Source organism: Saimiri boliviensis, chromosome 13 (genome assembly GCF_048565385.1).
Source record: "Saimiri boliviensis isolate mSaiBol1 chromosome 13, mSaiBol1.pri, whole genome shotgun sequence".
Taxonomy (NCBI): domain Eukaryota; kingdom Metazoa; phylum Chordata; class Mammalia; order Primates; family Cebidae; genus Saimiri; species Saimiri boliviensis.
The window spans coordinates 60,510,333-60,524,470 of NC_133461.1; the positions used below are offsets into that span (position 1 = coordinate 60,510,333).

At 39.6% G+C, this 14,138-nt stretch overlaps 1 protein-coding gene across 20 annotated transcripts in view; it reads right to left on the reverse strand.

Moving 5' to 3' along the window:
• Positions 1–14,138, reverse strand: part of DLGAP1 (DLG associated protein 1) — a 966,546-nt gene that overhangs the window by 229,553 nt on the left and 722,855 nt on the right. For all 20 annotated transcript variants that reach the window (XM_074383719.1, XM_074383721.1, XM_039463610.2 and 17 more), the window contains 2 exons: positions 8,310–8,487; positions 2–242 (listed from right to left, as the gene is read on the reverse strand). In XM_074383719.1, the coding sequence (XP_074239820.1) occupies positions 2–242; positions 8,310–8,487 (419 nt within the window). The remainder of the gene's footprint in view (position 1; positions 243–8,309; positions 8,488–14,138) is intronic.

Here is a 14,138-nt window from a genome sequence, read left to right on the forward strand (position 1 = left end):
CCCGTGCTGCTCTGGATGGTCCTGACGGTGGTGGTGGTGCGCGGCGGCGAAGAGGACCGCAGGGACACGCACTCGTCGTCCTGGGAGCAGCCCTTCTCGATGGCCCGCACGTAGCTGTGGCTCCGCATGCGGAAGCAGCCCGGCATGGGTAGGTCCAGCGCCTCCACGGCCTGCGACTCCAGCTCGCTGAACACGGACTCGCACACGGACTCGAACTGCCCGTTCACTTCCATCTCGCTCACCTGCAGGCAGACACGGGCGCTGTGACACTCGCCTCCTGGTGGAGGAGCAACCTCTCCAAGCATCTGGGAACTTCAATCCCCAGAAGAAAAAGCAGCGTCTGGTTATGTTAAACTCAAATGCATTTTATTTCCTTTCTGTTACAGGCTATAATTGAATGGCATTTATCTTATAATTCCAAACAATCGATTACTTTTTTTTTTTTTTTTTGTATTTTTAGTAGAGATGGGGTTTCACCACGTTGCCCAGGATGGTCTCGAACTCCTGACCTCAAGCGATCCACCAGCCTCGGCCTCCCAAAGATTGCAGGCATGAGCTACCACCACCGCCCTTGATTACATTTTAAAGAGAAAAGGGCCTTGTTTGTAGAATGCAAGGAAATGTGGGCCTTACTCCAATGCATGTTATTCTTATTTATAAACACAAACTTGGAGAAGAATTTTATTAGTCCATTGTCAGAGTTCATGTATTTCGGTACAACTTTTTAACTCAAACATTTTAGAAATGAGTATTTTTATAGTGCCTTTTGAAGTGACTAGTCTGTCAAATAATTTCAGTGGTAAGCTTAATTTAGTGCATGGTATGGAAACATGCCCTATATTTTCTGGCAAGATACCCACATTCTGCACAAAAATAGACTAAACTCAGATATGTCAAAATTTTGAAAAGCACCATCAAGATTTTCAAACTGTTTACAAGTTTCAGTCTTCTTTTTAAAAAGCCCATATGGGCTGAGTGTGGTGGCTCACACCTATTACCCAGCACTCTGCGAGGCCGTGGTTGGGAGGATCACTTGAGCCTGGGAGGTCAAGGCTGCAGTGAGCCCTGATTGCACCACTGCATTCCAGCCTGGGCAACAGAGAGAGACTTTGTCTCAACAAACAACAACAACAACAAAAACTGACATGATTCATAAATTGCTTGTTAACATATTTAAAAAATTTTGCTACAGAAATATTTGTTGTAATCGGAAAAAAATCTTTAAATTGGGGCCCTCTTTTTTTTTTTTGAAGAATAAGTTTTTATTGATTTATATTCCACCTGTATGTAATTTACATTAGGTTAAAAAAAAATATGCCTGACTAAATGTTCCATCAACTTCTCACTTTTTAGTTGACTTGCTAGAGATTCAGGAGCATTTCTCAATTTTCTATTACATTCCAGGATATCTTATCTCTATTTTTCTAATATCAAATTCATGAGGCACTGGAAATTTAATAAATTAAACTATAATTAGGTTTAGAACACTTACTGAAAACCATTACAATTTTTGGCTTTCTCCTCATTTTGTATTATCTGAAGTTGTGCTCCAGTAATGACTAATTTCTTTAAACTTCATATAAAAGTGACCAATTACCTTAGGCATAGCAATGGAAAGAGGCACGCATTTCTTAATAAGAATGCTTTACGTTTTAAAAATGCTATTTTCACATTCTTTATCTAATTTGTTATGTGAAATCCCTGCACATTTTCCAGGCTAATAAGTATATGTGTCCATATTAGAAAATCATATCTCATTTTTAAATAGTTATGCTATATTTACATTGTCAGAGCAAATAAAACTATTATGCTCCCTAACCAGTGAACGCTCTTAGTTCTATGAATAATTGTGTTTAATGTTTGCTACTACAGGTGGTCCATGACTTATGGTGTTTAACTTATGATTTTTGTACTTTATGATGACACAAGATTGATATGCATTCAGTAGAAACTGTACTTTCAATTTTGAATTTAGATCTTTTCCTGGGCTATTGGTATGTGGTACAGTATTATCTCGAGATTCTGGCTAGGTGCTCAACCATGCAATTACAAGGGTAAACAACTGATACTTCATGGAGTACTATGTTGCTAGTGTTTTCTGGATATTGTGTTTTTGTTTTACATCCCATCATGTTTACAAAATGCCCATTTTTGACTTAAGGTATTTTCAACTTACAGTGGGTCTATCCGGGATGTAACCCCCATTTAAGAAGAGGAACATTCATACTTTTTATGTCTGGCCATTTTCGTTGTTTAGAGCTCATTGTCTAGTATATTTCTCAGAATGTGCTCATAAAACAATATTCTCTGCATTCATCCATGCTTATAACAGTTTATGCCTTTTACACATGAAAGTCAGTTTTTCTGGGCATAAAAGCCTTTGACTCACATATTTTTTCTTGAGTGTATTAAAATGCCACACACATCATCTTCTTCCAGCATAAAACATTGTTGTTAGAGGGTCCAATGATAACTCAGTTTTCATTTGGTTAAGTCACTTGCTCTTTTTGTCTAGAAATCCAAAGTGTTTTTAAAAAGCATTCTTTAAAGTCTGGTAATTTTACCAGAATATGTCCTGATGTTGAATTGTTTTGAGTCAATTTCTCAGGTACATGGTATGTTCTTCCAATATGTCGTTTCAAATCAACTTTCTATTTCAGAAAAGTTTAAAAAAATTCGTTGTTTTTCTTACTTGTTCTGTTCCATTGATTTTCTTCTTAAGGGACTTCTATTATCTGTATGTCTAATCTTCTTTGTCTGGTTTTGATATTTGTCAATTTCTCTTAAATTCTTTTAAACTCTTCATTTCTGTTCTCTCTCTCTCTCCTCCCATCTTTCTAAGAGATAAGGTCTAGCTCTGTTGCCGAGGCTGGACTGCAGTGGTGTGATCATAGCTCCCTGCAGAATCAACTTCCTGGACTCAAGCTATCCTCTGGCCTCAGCCTCCTAAGTAGCTGGGACAACAGGCATGAGCCACTGCACTCAATCCCATTTTTCTTTTTAATTTCCTTCCTTTTCAGCTCCTATTTTTTTAAGTGTATTTTTACCTTTTTGTAGATTTTACTAACCCACCTTCTGAAACATAGCAGTGTCCAGTCCAAGCAGCAAGTAATACAGAGTTCATTTCTCAACACGGTCACCAGAATAGAATATTAGCTCAGTTTTTGCTGCTCTATGTCAAGAATGATATTGTGCTGTTTTGATTTGCATCAAACAGCCTACAAATGTGAATATGCACCTGTCACTTTATTTACTGGCTTTTGTACTTTTTTTCTCTGATTATTTTTATTTATAAGCTTTGACCATTTTTTTTGGATTGTCTTTTCTAATTAATTTGTAGGAATCGTTTGAACAACTATAACATTTACCTCTTTTGTTAATGTGTGTCAATATTCCTCCCACCAATTGTATTTTAACTTTATTATATCTTTTGCCATACAGAAATATTTAATTTTATTTAGAATAGATCTTTTATTTTATATTTTCTGGAATTCATGTTTTATTATAAGGAATAATTCTGACCACCATACTATGTATATATTCTCCTAATATTTATTTTAATGTATTTTGTTATTTTGTGCTGTTGCTTAGATTTTAAATTTACTTAGATGTACTTTTTTTACATGGGATAAAGAAGAATTTTAGTGTTCTTTCAATTATATAATGAACAGTTTGCTTGAATTCTCTGAGCTTCACTTTCCTCATCTGTGAAATAGGTACAATAATACCTACCTCATAGGAGTACTTTAAGATAAAGATAAAATAATGTCAAAATGCATATTTTATATCTAGGCATCTGGTTCACACTCCATAAATGGTGGATATTATTTCATGTGATAATGTAGTGGGAAAAATAGTAGAAGGAAACAAATATGTTAGTCCAACTCTCTGAGACTGAGATTCATCAATTAAAAAATAATCTTTCTTACAGAATAGATGTGGACTTAATTAGGTAATATGCAAAGCTACTAGCATGTACCAGGTACTCAAAAAATGGTAACTAATTATTCCATTGTTATTCTTTCTACTGTTAATAATACTATTATTAGCAGTATTATTGCCACCAATACCAGCAGGCACTGAAGTCACTTATAAGTTAGGAGTCGGGACAATTGGGTTTCCAAGCTTCTTTCACTGACTGGCTGTGCACCTATAGACAATTAACTTTTCTAGGTTTCCATTTCGTTCTTTCTCTCTCTCTCTCCACACACACACACACACACACACAAACACAATGAAGGGATGGCCTAAGTGAAAGTCACAGCTAAGCTGCTGGTATTACCACTGAGCAAACAGCTTCCTAGTTACATTAATTTTTAGAAAAGGATGTAGAAACCCAACAGAGAAAATATGTCTGTGGGCTTTCAGTTTGCCATTTCAGATGAAAATACCTAGGATATGGACTTGAAATAAATAAAGACATAAATTAACTTGGAAATGACAGTGATTATGTGACATATTTTTAAAATATCTGACTTTCTGTAAATATAATTATTTCTTCTCAAGGCCTCCTTTAAAAGCCCCCATTTTATTTTATTTTATTTTATTTTATTTTATTTTATTTTATTTTTTGAGACGGAGTTTCACTCTTGTTACCCAGGCTGGAGTGCAATGGTACGATCTTGGCTCACTGCAACCTCCGCCTCCTGGGTTCAGGCAATTCTCCTGCCTCAGCCTCCTGAGTAGCTGGGATTACAGGCACGCGCCACCACGCCCAGCTAATTTTTTGTATTTTTAGTAGAGACGGGGTTTCACCATGTTGACCAGGATGGTCTCGATCTCTCGACCTCGTGATCCACCCGCCTCGGCCTCCCAAAGTGCTGGGATTACAGGCTTGAGCCACCGCGCCCGGCCAAAAGCCCCCATTTTAATTAGATGTACCTATGGTAAAAATATAGAAAAAGAATAAACATAAAAACATACTTAATTTTTTTCTTTATCATCCAAGCACAATTTGTTTTTAGGGATCTTTCACTTCTGTGAGTAATAAATGACAGAAACAATTTGGTTATTCTAGACCAACTCTTTACTCAACTTTGTAGGAGCCTTTGATGAATAATGTGTCAGGTTTTAAAGGGAAATAAGATATAATGCACTTAAATTCTATACTATTATAGTTTCTACTAATAATCTATTTGAGAAAATAGTTCTAACAACATAAAAGCCAACCTCTTTTTGAAAAGTCTAGGGTATATATATATATATAGTAGCATTGCTTTGAAGAGGAAACTATTCTCCTTTTAAAATGACAATGTTGTAACTATAACAGGACGTTTGAAATTATCCTTAAAGATACTGTGGCACTTGAAAATTGAATATAGAACTAGAAAAACAATTTATCATTAGGAGTCCATTTCGGCTGGCCATTCTTTCTGTATTTTGCTTAAGGCCAAATGGCTATATCATGGAATTGCAGCGCCTGACCTGACAGCATTACTTCTCCCGTGTGTCTGTGGAATGATTTGTTATCTTACTAAGCGATCACTGAAAAGTGATGTTGTCCTAAAGAAGGTAAAATGTGCAGCTGGGGACTCAAAACAGTGAGCTGCAAGGGCAGTGTGCTGCTGGGGGAAATTAAATGTTCTCCTGTTTTAAACATTGTAAAGTTATGAAAGCCATGAATGTATATAAATATTTTTCCAACAGAATATTTTAAATGCACTGATATATTCAGCATGTATGATCCCTAGATTTGTACGTCATTATATAATTCTCAATGACTGTGTGACCTTTAGGCCATACAGAATAAATACATGTTCCAAGAAGTTTTAAATGTTAATTATTGTGAAAAAAATAAAAACAAAACGAATCTAAAGTGCACCAAAAAGAGGCTCCAGCGAATTCCCTGAGAATTGAGATGTATATCATTGGGCAATCATTAGCACAAATAGGTTTGCATGTTCTTGGAGATTTCTGTAAAGTAAAACACATGATGGACCAGCACTGAAATCCCACAGGCCAGCTTTCCCTGACTCCCCCTACTCTGCCCTTGGAGTCTGCCCTGCAGTTCCTGACTTTTCAGGACTCAATTTAGAGCAGGGAGCTTAATTTTGTTGAAAGGGACAGAGTGAGAGCAGTGTTCCTGTTTCAGGGTCTTATTTTGTATTCCTTTTCTATTTTCTTATTTTGTTTTCCTTTTCATCAGTCTACCATTTTGTACTCCTTTTCTCAATACATTGTTTCATCTATACCAGCACCACACTATAGCATCACCATCACCACTATCACTGCTACCACCATCACCACCACTACCATCACCACCACTACCACCATCACCACCACTACCATCACCACCATCACAACCACTATTGCCACCATCACTATATCACAGCTACCGCCATCACAGCCACCACTGTCACCATCACTATATCACAGCTACCGCCATCACAGCCACCACTGTCACCATCACTATATCACAGCTACCACCATCACAACCACCACTGCCACCACTATTACCATCACTAAAATCACAGCCATCACTTTCACAATCACCACTGCCACTGCCACCACTGTCACCATCACTAGAATCACAGCCATCGCCATCACAACTACCACTGCCACTGCTGCCACCATCACTATAATCAGAGCCATCATCATCACAACCACCACAGCCACCACTGTCACCATCACTACAATCACAGCCACCACTATCACAATCACCACTGCCACTGCCACCACTGTCACCGTCACTACAATCAGAGCCATCACCATCACGAGCACCATTGCTACCACTGTCACCATCACTATAATCACAGCCATTGCCATCACAGCCACCACTGCCACCACTATCACCATCACTATCACCACAATCACCACAACCACCATCACGACTACCACCATTGCCACTGTCACCATCACTAACACCACAATCACAACCATCATCACAACTACCACCACCACTGTCATCATCACTATCACCAGAATCACCACAACCACCACCATGACCACCACTGCTATCACTGTCATCATCACTATCACCACAATCACCACGACCATCATCATGACTACCACCACCACCAGTCACCATCACTAACACCACAATCACCAGAACCAGCATCATGACCACTAATATCACTGTCATCATCACTATCACCACAATCACCATCACAACTACCACCATTGCCACTGTCACCATCACTATCATCACCACAACCAACATCATGACTACCACCACCACCACTGTCACCATCACTATCACCACAATCACCATCGCAACACCAATGCCACTGTCACCATCAATACTACCATAATCACCACCATCACCAACACCACCGTTACCATCACAGCCTTCACTGCCACTCTGTAACTATCACCCCACCACCATCATGATCATCACCACCACCATAACCATCATCATCTCATCACCACCACTACAATTGCCACTGCCACTACTGTTACCATCACTGTCCCACCATGCCCATCATCACTGCCATGACCATCACCATCACCACCACTATTAGTGTCACTGCCATCACCATCATTACCACCACCATCACTACCAACACCGTCACCATCATCACCACCATCACCACCACAATCATCACTGCTACCACCATACCAGCACCCACCACCACCACCATCACCATTGTCACCGTCACTCCCATCATCACCAACACACGAACATCACCACGGTGGTCACCACCACCATCGGTATTATTCTCACCTTGATAATCACAGTGTCTTCCAAAGTAGTCTCTCTGCTTCTAGCTTCTCTCATTCTCTCCTATCTTTCTATGTTTTTTTTTTTTTTTTGGCCAGATTAATGATCCTACATCAAAGTTAGATTCATATCCCTTACTTGTTTAAAAGCTGAAGTTTTTTTTTTTTTTTTAATTGAGGCAGAGACTTGCTCTGTCACCCAGGCTGGAGTGCAGTGATGTGATCTCGGTTCACTGCAACCTCTGCCTCCCAGGTTCAAGTGATCCTCTTGCTTCAGCCACCTGAGTGGCTGGGATCACAGGTGTCTGCCACCATGCCAGGCTAACTTTTGTATTTTTAGTAGATACAGGATTTCTCCATGTTGGGCAGACTGATCTCAAACTCCTGACCTGAAGCGAATTTCCAAGCACCCCCTTCATTGTGCTTTAACCACCTGCAGAGGGCCCCACCTCTCGACAGACCATTGATAATGGGGGCTTACTGCGGCTGAACACACAGCATGCTCTTTACAGCACTTGACTGCACCTCCTGTCTGATCCATCAATGGTCTACTGGGTGAGTGACTGCCTCCCCACCTCATGCCCTCTCAGTTCTCACTAACCTTCCTGCCGCTAATGGCTCCTGACCCCCGCTGCCCTGATGGCCCTCACCTGGCTGATGGTGCTCATGGCTCGCATGTAGCTCTCATTCCTGGAGCGGAACTTTGGTGATGTGAGCAAGCCTGCAGGGTCGAGGCTGTCCAGGCTCCGGTTGATGGAGACTTCACTCACTGCCCTCAGGTAACTATGACTCCGGATCTGCAGTTTGGGTGAGTGTTCATTGGAGATTCTGGAAGGGAACAATGGAAGAGGTGCATTTAGTCACATTCCAAAATGCAGGAAGCAATACGATGTGGCACCACTATCATGTATGTGGCAAACTGGGACAAATGACATAGATACCTTTCTATGATTGCTAAACTCCCCCACAGTGTCTCAGAAGGAAGAACTTTTGCCAGGAAATATGGTATTGGAGAGCAATTAACATTCTCTTCAATCATGAACTAATTGTCTCATTCACATATTCCTATCCATCCTAGGAAGCAGATAACAGCAGCAATTGTCCTGCCCTGGAATTCTGACTTGGGTAATTTGTAAAGCTTTTCTTTGTACCTATTTCTTTCCCGTGGCCATCTTTCTGTTTTTGGACTGTTTAGTAACAGCAAGTGGGTATATATCTATATCTATATCTATATCTATATCTATATCTATATATAGATTTTTTTTTTTTAGACGGAGTTTCGCTCTTGTTACCCAGGCTGGAGTGCAATGGCGCAATCTCGGTTCACCGCAACCTCCGCCTCCTGGGTTCAGGCAATTCTCCTGCCTCAGCCCCCTGAGTAGCTGGTATTACAGGCACGCGCCGCCAGGCCCAGCTAATTTTTTGTATTTTTAGTAGAGACGGGGTTTCACCATGTTGACCAGGACGGTCTCGATCTCTTGACCTCGTGATCCACCTGCGTCGGCCTCCCAAAGTGCTGGGATTACAGGCTTGAGCCACCGCGTCCGGCTATATCTATATTTTTATCTATTAATTTATCAATCTTCGTTTCTTCCTCTCCTTCATTCCTTCCTTCCCAGCTTTAACTCTCTAATATAGTTGAGATTGAACTTGGTGAATAGAACTTACATCTTAGCCATTAAAAGGGCATACCTCTCAATCTTTATATGTAAAGACAAGTCACTACACACTTTGTACTCTTTGGATTTATTCTAAGATGCATTGTAAAATTATAAAAGTAGAAAATGCTAATTGCAAATAGCCAAGCTATACAGATATGCAGGAAGCGGAAGGTGGGTTCCCCTGCCTCCCCTTGTTCCTGTCTGTAGAATTCCATACAACTAGAAGAACCACTCTTAGAAATTTGGAGTATATTCTTCCTCAGTCTTTCTATTCATATATAATCAGTTTAATATTAGTTGTTTTATTTATTTATTTATTTATTTACTGAAACAGAGTCTTGCTTTGCCATCCAGGCTGGAGTGCAGAGGTATGATCTTGGTTCACTACAGTCTCCGCCTTCTGGCTTCAAGCAATTCTCGTGCTTTAGCCCCTGAATAGCTGAGACAACAGGTACACACCACCACGCTTGGCTAATTTTTGTACTTTCTGTAGAGACAGAAAGTACAAGATTTGCCTATTTAGGCAAACCTGCTATGTTGGTCAGGCTAGTCTTGAACTCCTGGCCTCAAGTGACCTGCCTGCCTTGGCCTCCCAAACTGTTGGGATTACAGGCACGAGCCATTGTACCTGGCTAATGTCAGTTATTTTAAAAGTTTGTTTTCACATGGGATTAATGCAATTTTTCTTTCTTTATTAGATTTCTTTAACTTTGGCTGTAACATTGTTCATAATTACACAAATTAAAGTTAATAGGGAAAAAGATGTATGCCCCCATAGCTGCTATTATGTATCATCCCAGCCAGTGAAATTAGAAAATTAAAAAAAAATAAGTAATATAAACATTGCAAAGAAAAAGGTAAGTTTTGGACCGGGCGCGGTGGCTCAAGCCTGTAATCCCAGCACTTTGGGAGGCCGAGGCGGGTGGATCACGAGGTCGAGAGATTGAGACCATCCTGGTCAACATGGTGAAACCCCGTCTCTACTAAAAATACAAAAAACTAGCTGGGCGTGGTGGCGCGTGCCTATAATCCCAGCTACTTAGGAGGCTGAGGCAGGAGAATTGCCTGAACCCAGGAGGCAGAGGTTGCGGTGAGCCGAGATCGCGCCATTGCACTCCAGCCTGGGCAACAAGAGTGAAACTCCGTCTCAAAAAAAAAAAAAAAAAAAAAAAAAAGAAAAAGGTAAGTTTTGAGTATATACAGATTATTCAATCAATTATCTGTAAGATAAGAGAAAATCAACTGAAAAACCATGAGAACTAATAAAGAAAATCCTCAAGGTAGTTAGATATAAGGTAACAATACATAAATTAACAGATTTTCCATGTAACATCAGATAAAATCTTAATGAAAAAGGTCCCTTTAAAATGGCAAAACGTAAAATACACAGAAATTACAAAAAGAAATGCACCAGAATTTTATGAAGAAAATGATAAAATGTATGAAAGGCAATAAATAAGTGCTAAATGAATGTAAAAAAACCCCACAATTTTCCTGTAAAAAACTTGAATTTTCCCTAAATTTATCTATAAATTTGATAAATTGCAACAAAAATCTCCATATAAATTTTAACTTTTTTCTGTTTTGGAGATGGAGTCTCACTCTGTCACCCAGTTTGGAGTGTAGTGGTGTGATCTTGGCTCACTGCAACCTCCACCTCCTGGGTTCAAGTGATTCTCCTGCCTCACCCTCCTGAGTAGCTGGGACTACAGGCTCACGCCACCACGACTGGATAATTTTTGTATTTTTAGCAGAGATTGGGTTTCACCAGGTTGATCAGGATGGTCTCAAACTCCTGATTCCAAGTGATATGCCCACCTTGGCTTCCCAAAGTGTTGGGATCACAGGTATAAACCACTGCCCTATAAATCTCCACAGAAATTTTATTCAAATGTAAAAAACTCATTTTAAAGTTTATATGAAGTTCAAAGCAGCCTTATTCATAAAAGACAAAAGGTGGAAGCAACCCAAATGTCTGTCTATTGCTGAATGGATGAAATGTGGTAAATGAACTATTTGGCTCAAAAAGGAATGAAGTACGGATACATGCTACAACATAGATGAACTTTGAGAACATTATGCTAAGTGAAAGAAGCCACATATTACAAAAGACCACATATTATTACATGATTCTACTATGTGAAATGTCCAGAATAGGCAAATCTCGAAAGATACAAAGTAGATTAGTGGTTGACTAGAGCTGTGTGGGGAAGGGATAGGAAGATGGTGGCATTAGGAAGTGATATTTAAAGGGCATGGAGTTTCTTTTTACAGTGATAAAAAGGTTCTAAAATTAGTTATAGTATTGGTTGCATGACTCTGCGAAATACCAAAATCATTAAATTGTACACTTGAAAAGGGTGAATTATATGGTATTATATTTCAACAAAGCTATTGTAAAAACATTGTATGAGTCCAGGCTGGGCTTGGTGGCTCACACCTGTAATCTCAGCACTTTGGGAGGCCAAGGTGGGCAGATCACCTGCAGTTGGGAGTTCAAGACCAGCATGGCCAACACGGTGGAACCCCATCTCTACTAAAAATACAAAACTTAGCCGGGTGTGGTGGCACATGCCTATTATCCTAGCTACTCGGGAGGCTGAGGCCAAAGAATCACTTGAACCCCGGAGGCGGAGGTTGCGGTGAGCTGAGATTGTACCATTGCACTCCAGCCTGGGCAATATGAGTGAAGCTCCATCTTAAAAAAAAAAAAATCTGGAAATAGAAATTCCATTTGACCCAGCAATCTCACTATTGGGTATATACCCAAAGAACTATTAATCGTTCTATTATAAAGACACATGCACACGTATGTTCACTGCAGCCCTGTGTACGATAGCAAAGATCTGGAACCAACCCAAATGCCCATCAATGATGGACTGGACAAAGAAAATGTGGTACAGATACACCATGGAATACTACGCAGCCATAAAAAACAATGAGTTCCGTGTCCTTTGTAGGGACTTGGATGAATCTGGAAACCATCATTCTCAGCAAACTGACCCAAGAACAGAAAGCCAAGCACTGTATGTTCTCACTAATAGGTGGGTGTTGGACAACTAGAACACATGGACTCAGGGAGAGGAGCATCACACACAGGGAACAGTTTGGTGGGTAGGGGAGAGACAACAGGAGGTGGAGAGGGAGGTGAGAGTGGGGAGGGATAAAATGGGGAGAAATGCCAGATATAGTATGCACCTAAAGTAAAATTTAAAAAAAAATAACGTGAATCCTCAAAACAATCAGATTTCCTTATGAAGGGAATTTAGAAGGTAGACTAAACTGGGCAACACTAGAGAAAGAAAGCCAGTCAAGGTGGTTGCAATGCTGCTAAAATCTAAACAAGGTAAAGGGCTTAGTTAAGTGTTAGTGGTGGTAGAGAGGAACAGATAGATTTGAGAATCCACATGAAAACTAAATGTGGATGATAAGTAAGGAGGACTAAAGGGTCTAAGAACACCAGAAAATAAAAATAAATAAAAAACAAGGGGAGGAATGCCCTTTACCAGATCTCAGATATACTCTGTTTTTCATTTTTTATTTATTTTTTTGAGATGGAGTCTCACTTTATAGCCCAGGCTGGAGTGCAGTATCATGCTCACTGCAACCTCTGCCTCCTGGGTTCAAGTGATTCTCGTACCTCAGCTTCCCAAGAAGCTGGGATTACAGGCACATGCCACCAAGCCGGGCTAATTTTTGTAGTTTTGTATAGAAGGGGTTTCACCATGTTGGCCAGGCTGGTCTCGAACTTCTGACCTCCAGTGATCCACCCACCTTGGCCTCCCCAAGTGCTGGGATTACAGGTGTGCACTACCACAACTGGCTAATTTTTGTATTTTTAGTAGAGATGGGGTTTCATCATGCTGGCCAGGCTGGTCTTGAACTCCTGACCTCAATTGATCCACCCGTCTCAGCCTCCCAAAATGCCAGGGTTACACACATGAGCCACCATGCCTTGCCTTAGCTATATTTTATAGCTGCAATGATGAAACAGGGTTGTGTTAGTAAAGCAACTGACAAATCAGTAGAATAAAATAAGGACTCCAGAAACAGAACTAAGTATGTATTTGAATATAATATATTGCAAAAGTGGCAACTGGTATAGGCAAGGAAAAAATCAAGCGTTTAATAGTGGAGTTGGACCCTTTGTGCATCCACTTGGGGAAAAATGAATTCCTACTAAGCATATAGATTAAAAATGATAATATTTTTAAAACGTAAAGTTCTCCAATATAGAAGATTATATTTTATAATCTCGATTTCTATGCTTAAACAATTTAAAGAGAAATTTATCAGCGTTTTATGGAAACAGATAACCTATAAAGCCTTATGGAAGTCAATAAAGAAGGGCTAAAGAAATGCAAAGGAATGTGGTAGAGAAAGCCTTTAGAAGCATCATGGTAAACTTAGACACCATAAAGAAAAAGGTGAGTGAATGGAAGTGCATAAAAATGTAAAACTTCTGTTTAGCCAAAGATGCTGTCAGCAATGTTAAGAAAAACAGTCACTGAGTACGAGAACGTATTTGCAACACTACGTAGCAAAAAGTGTTCACACGTATAATATTCAAATTAATAAATGAAGAATAATGCAATCAACACAATAAAAAATGGTCAAAATCTATAAAGAGAGAATCATAAGAAAACAAATATATTGATTCACATGAAAGTAAGTTTATATATTACCCAGCATATGGCAAAATGCTTGATCTTGCCAGTAATTAGAAAAATGTTGATTTAAAAAAACATACATTTACACATTACATCCATGCACATCCATCTCCATGGCCTCAAATTGTAAAGATATTCTCTACATTCT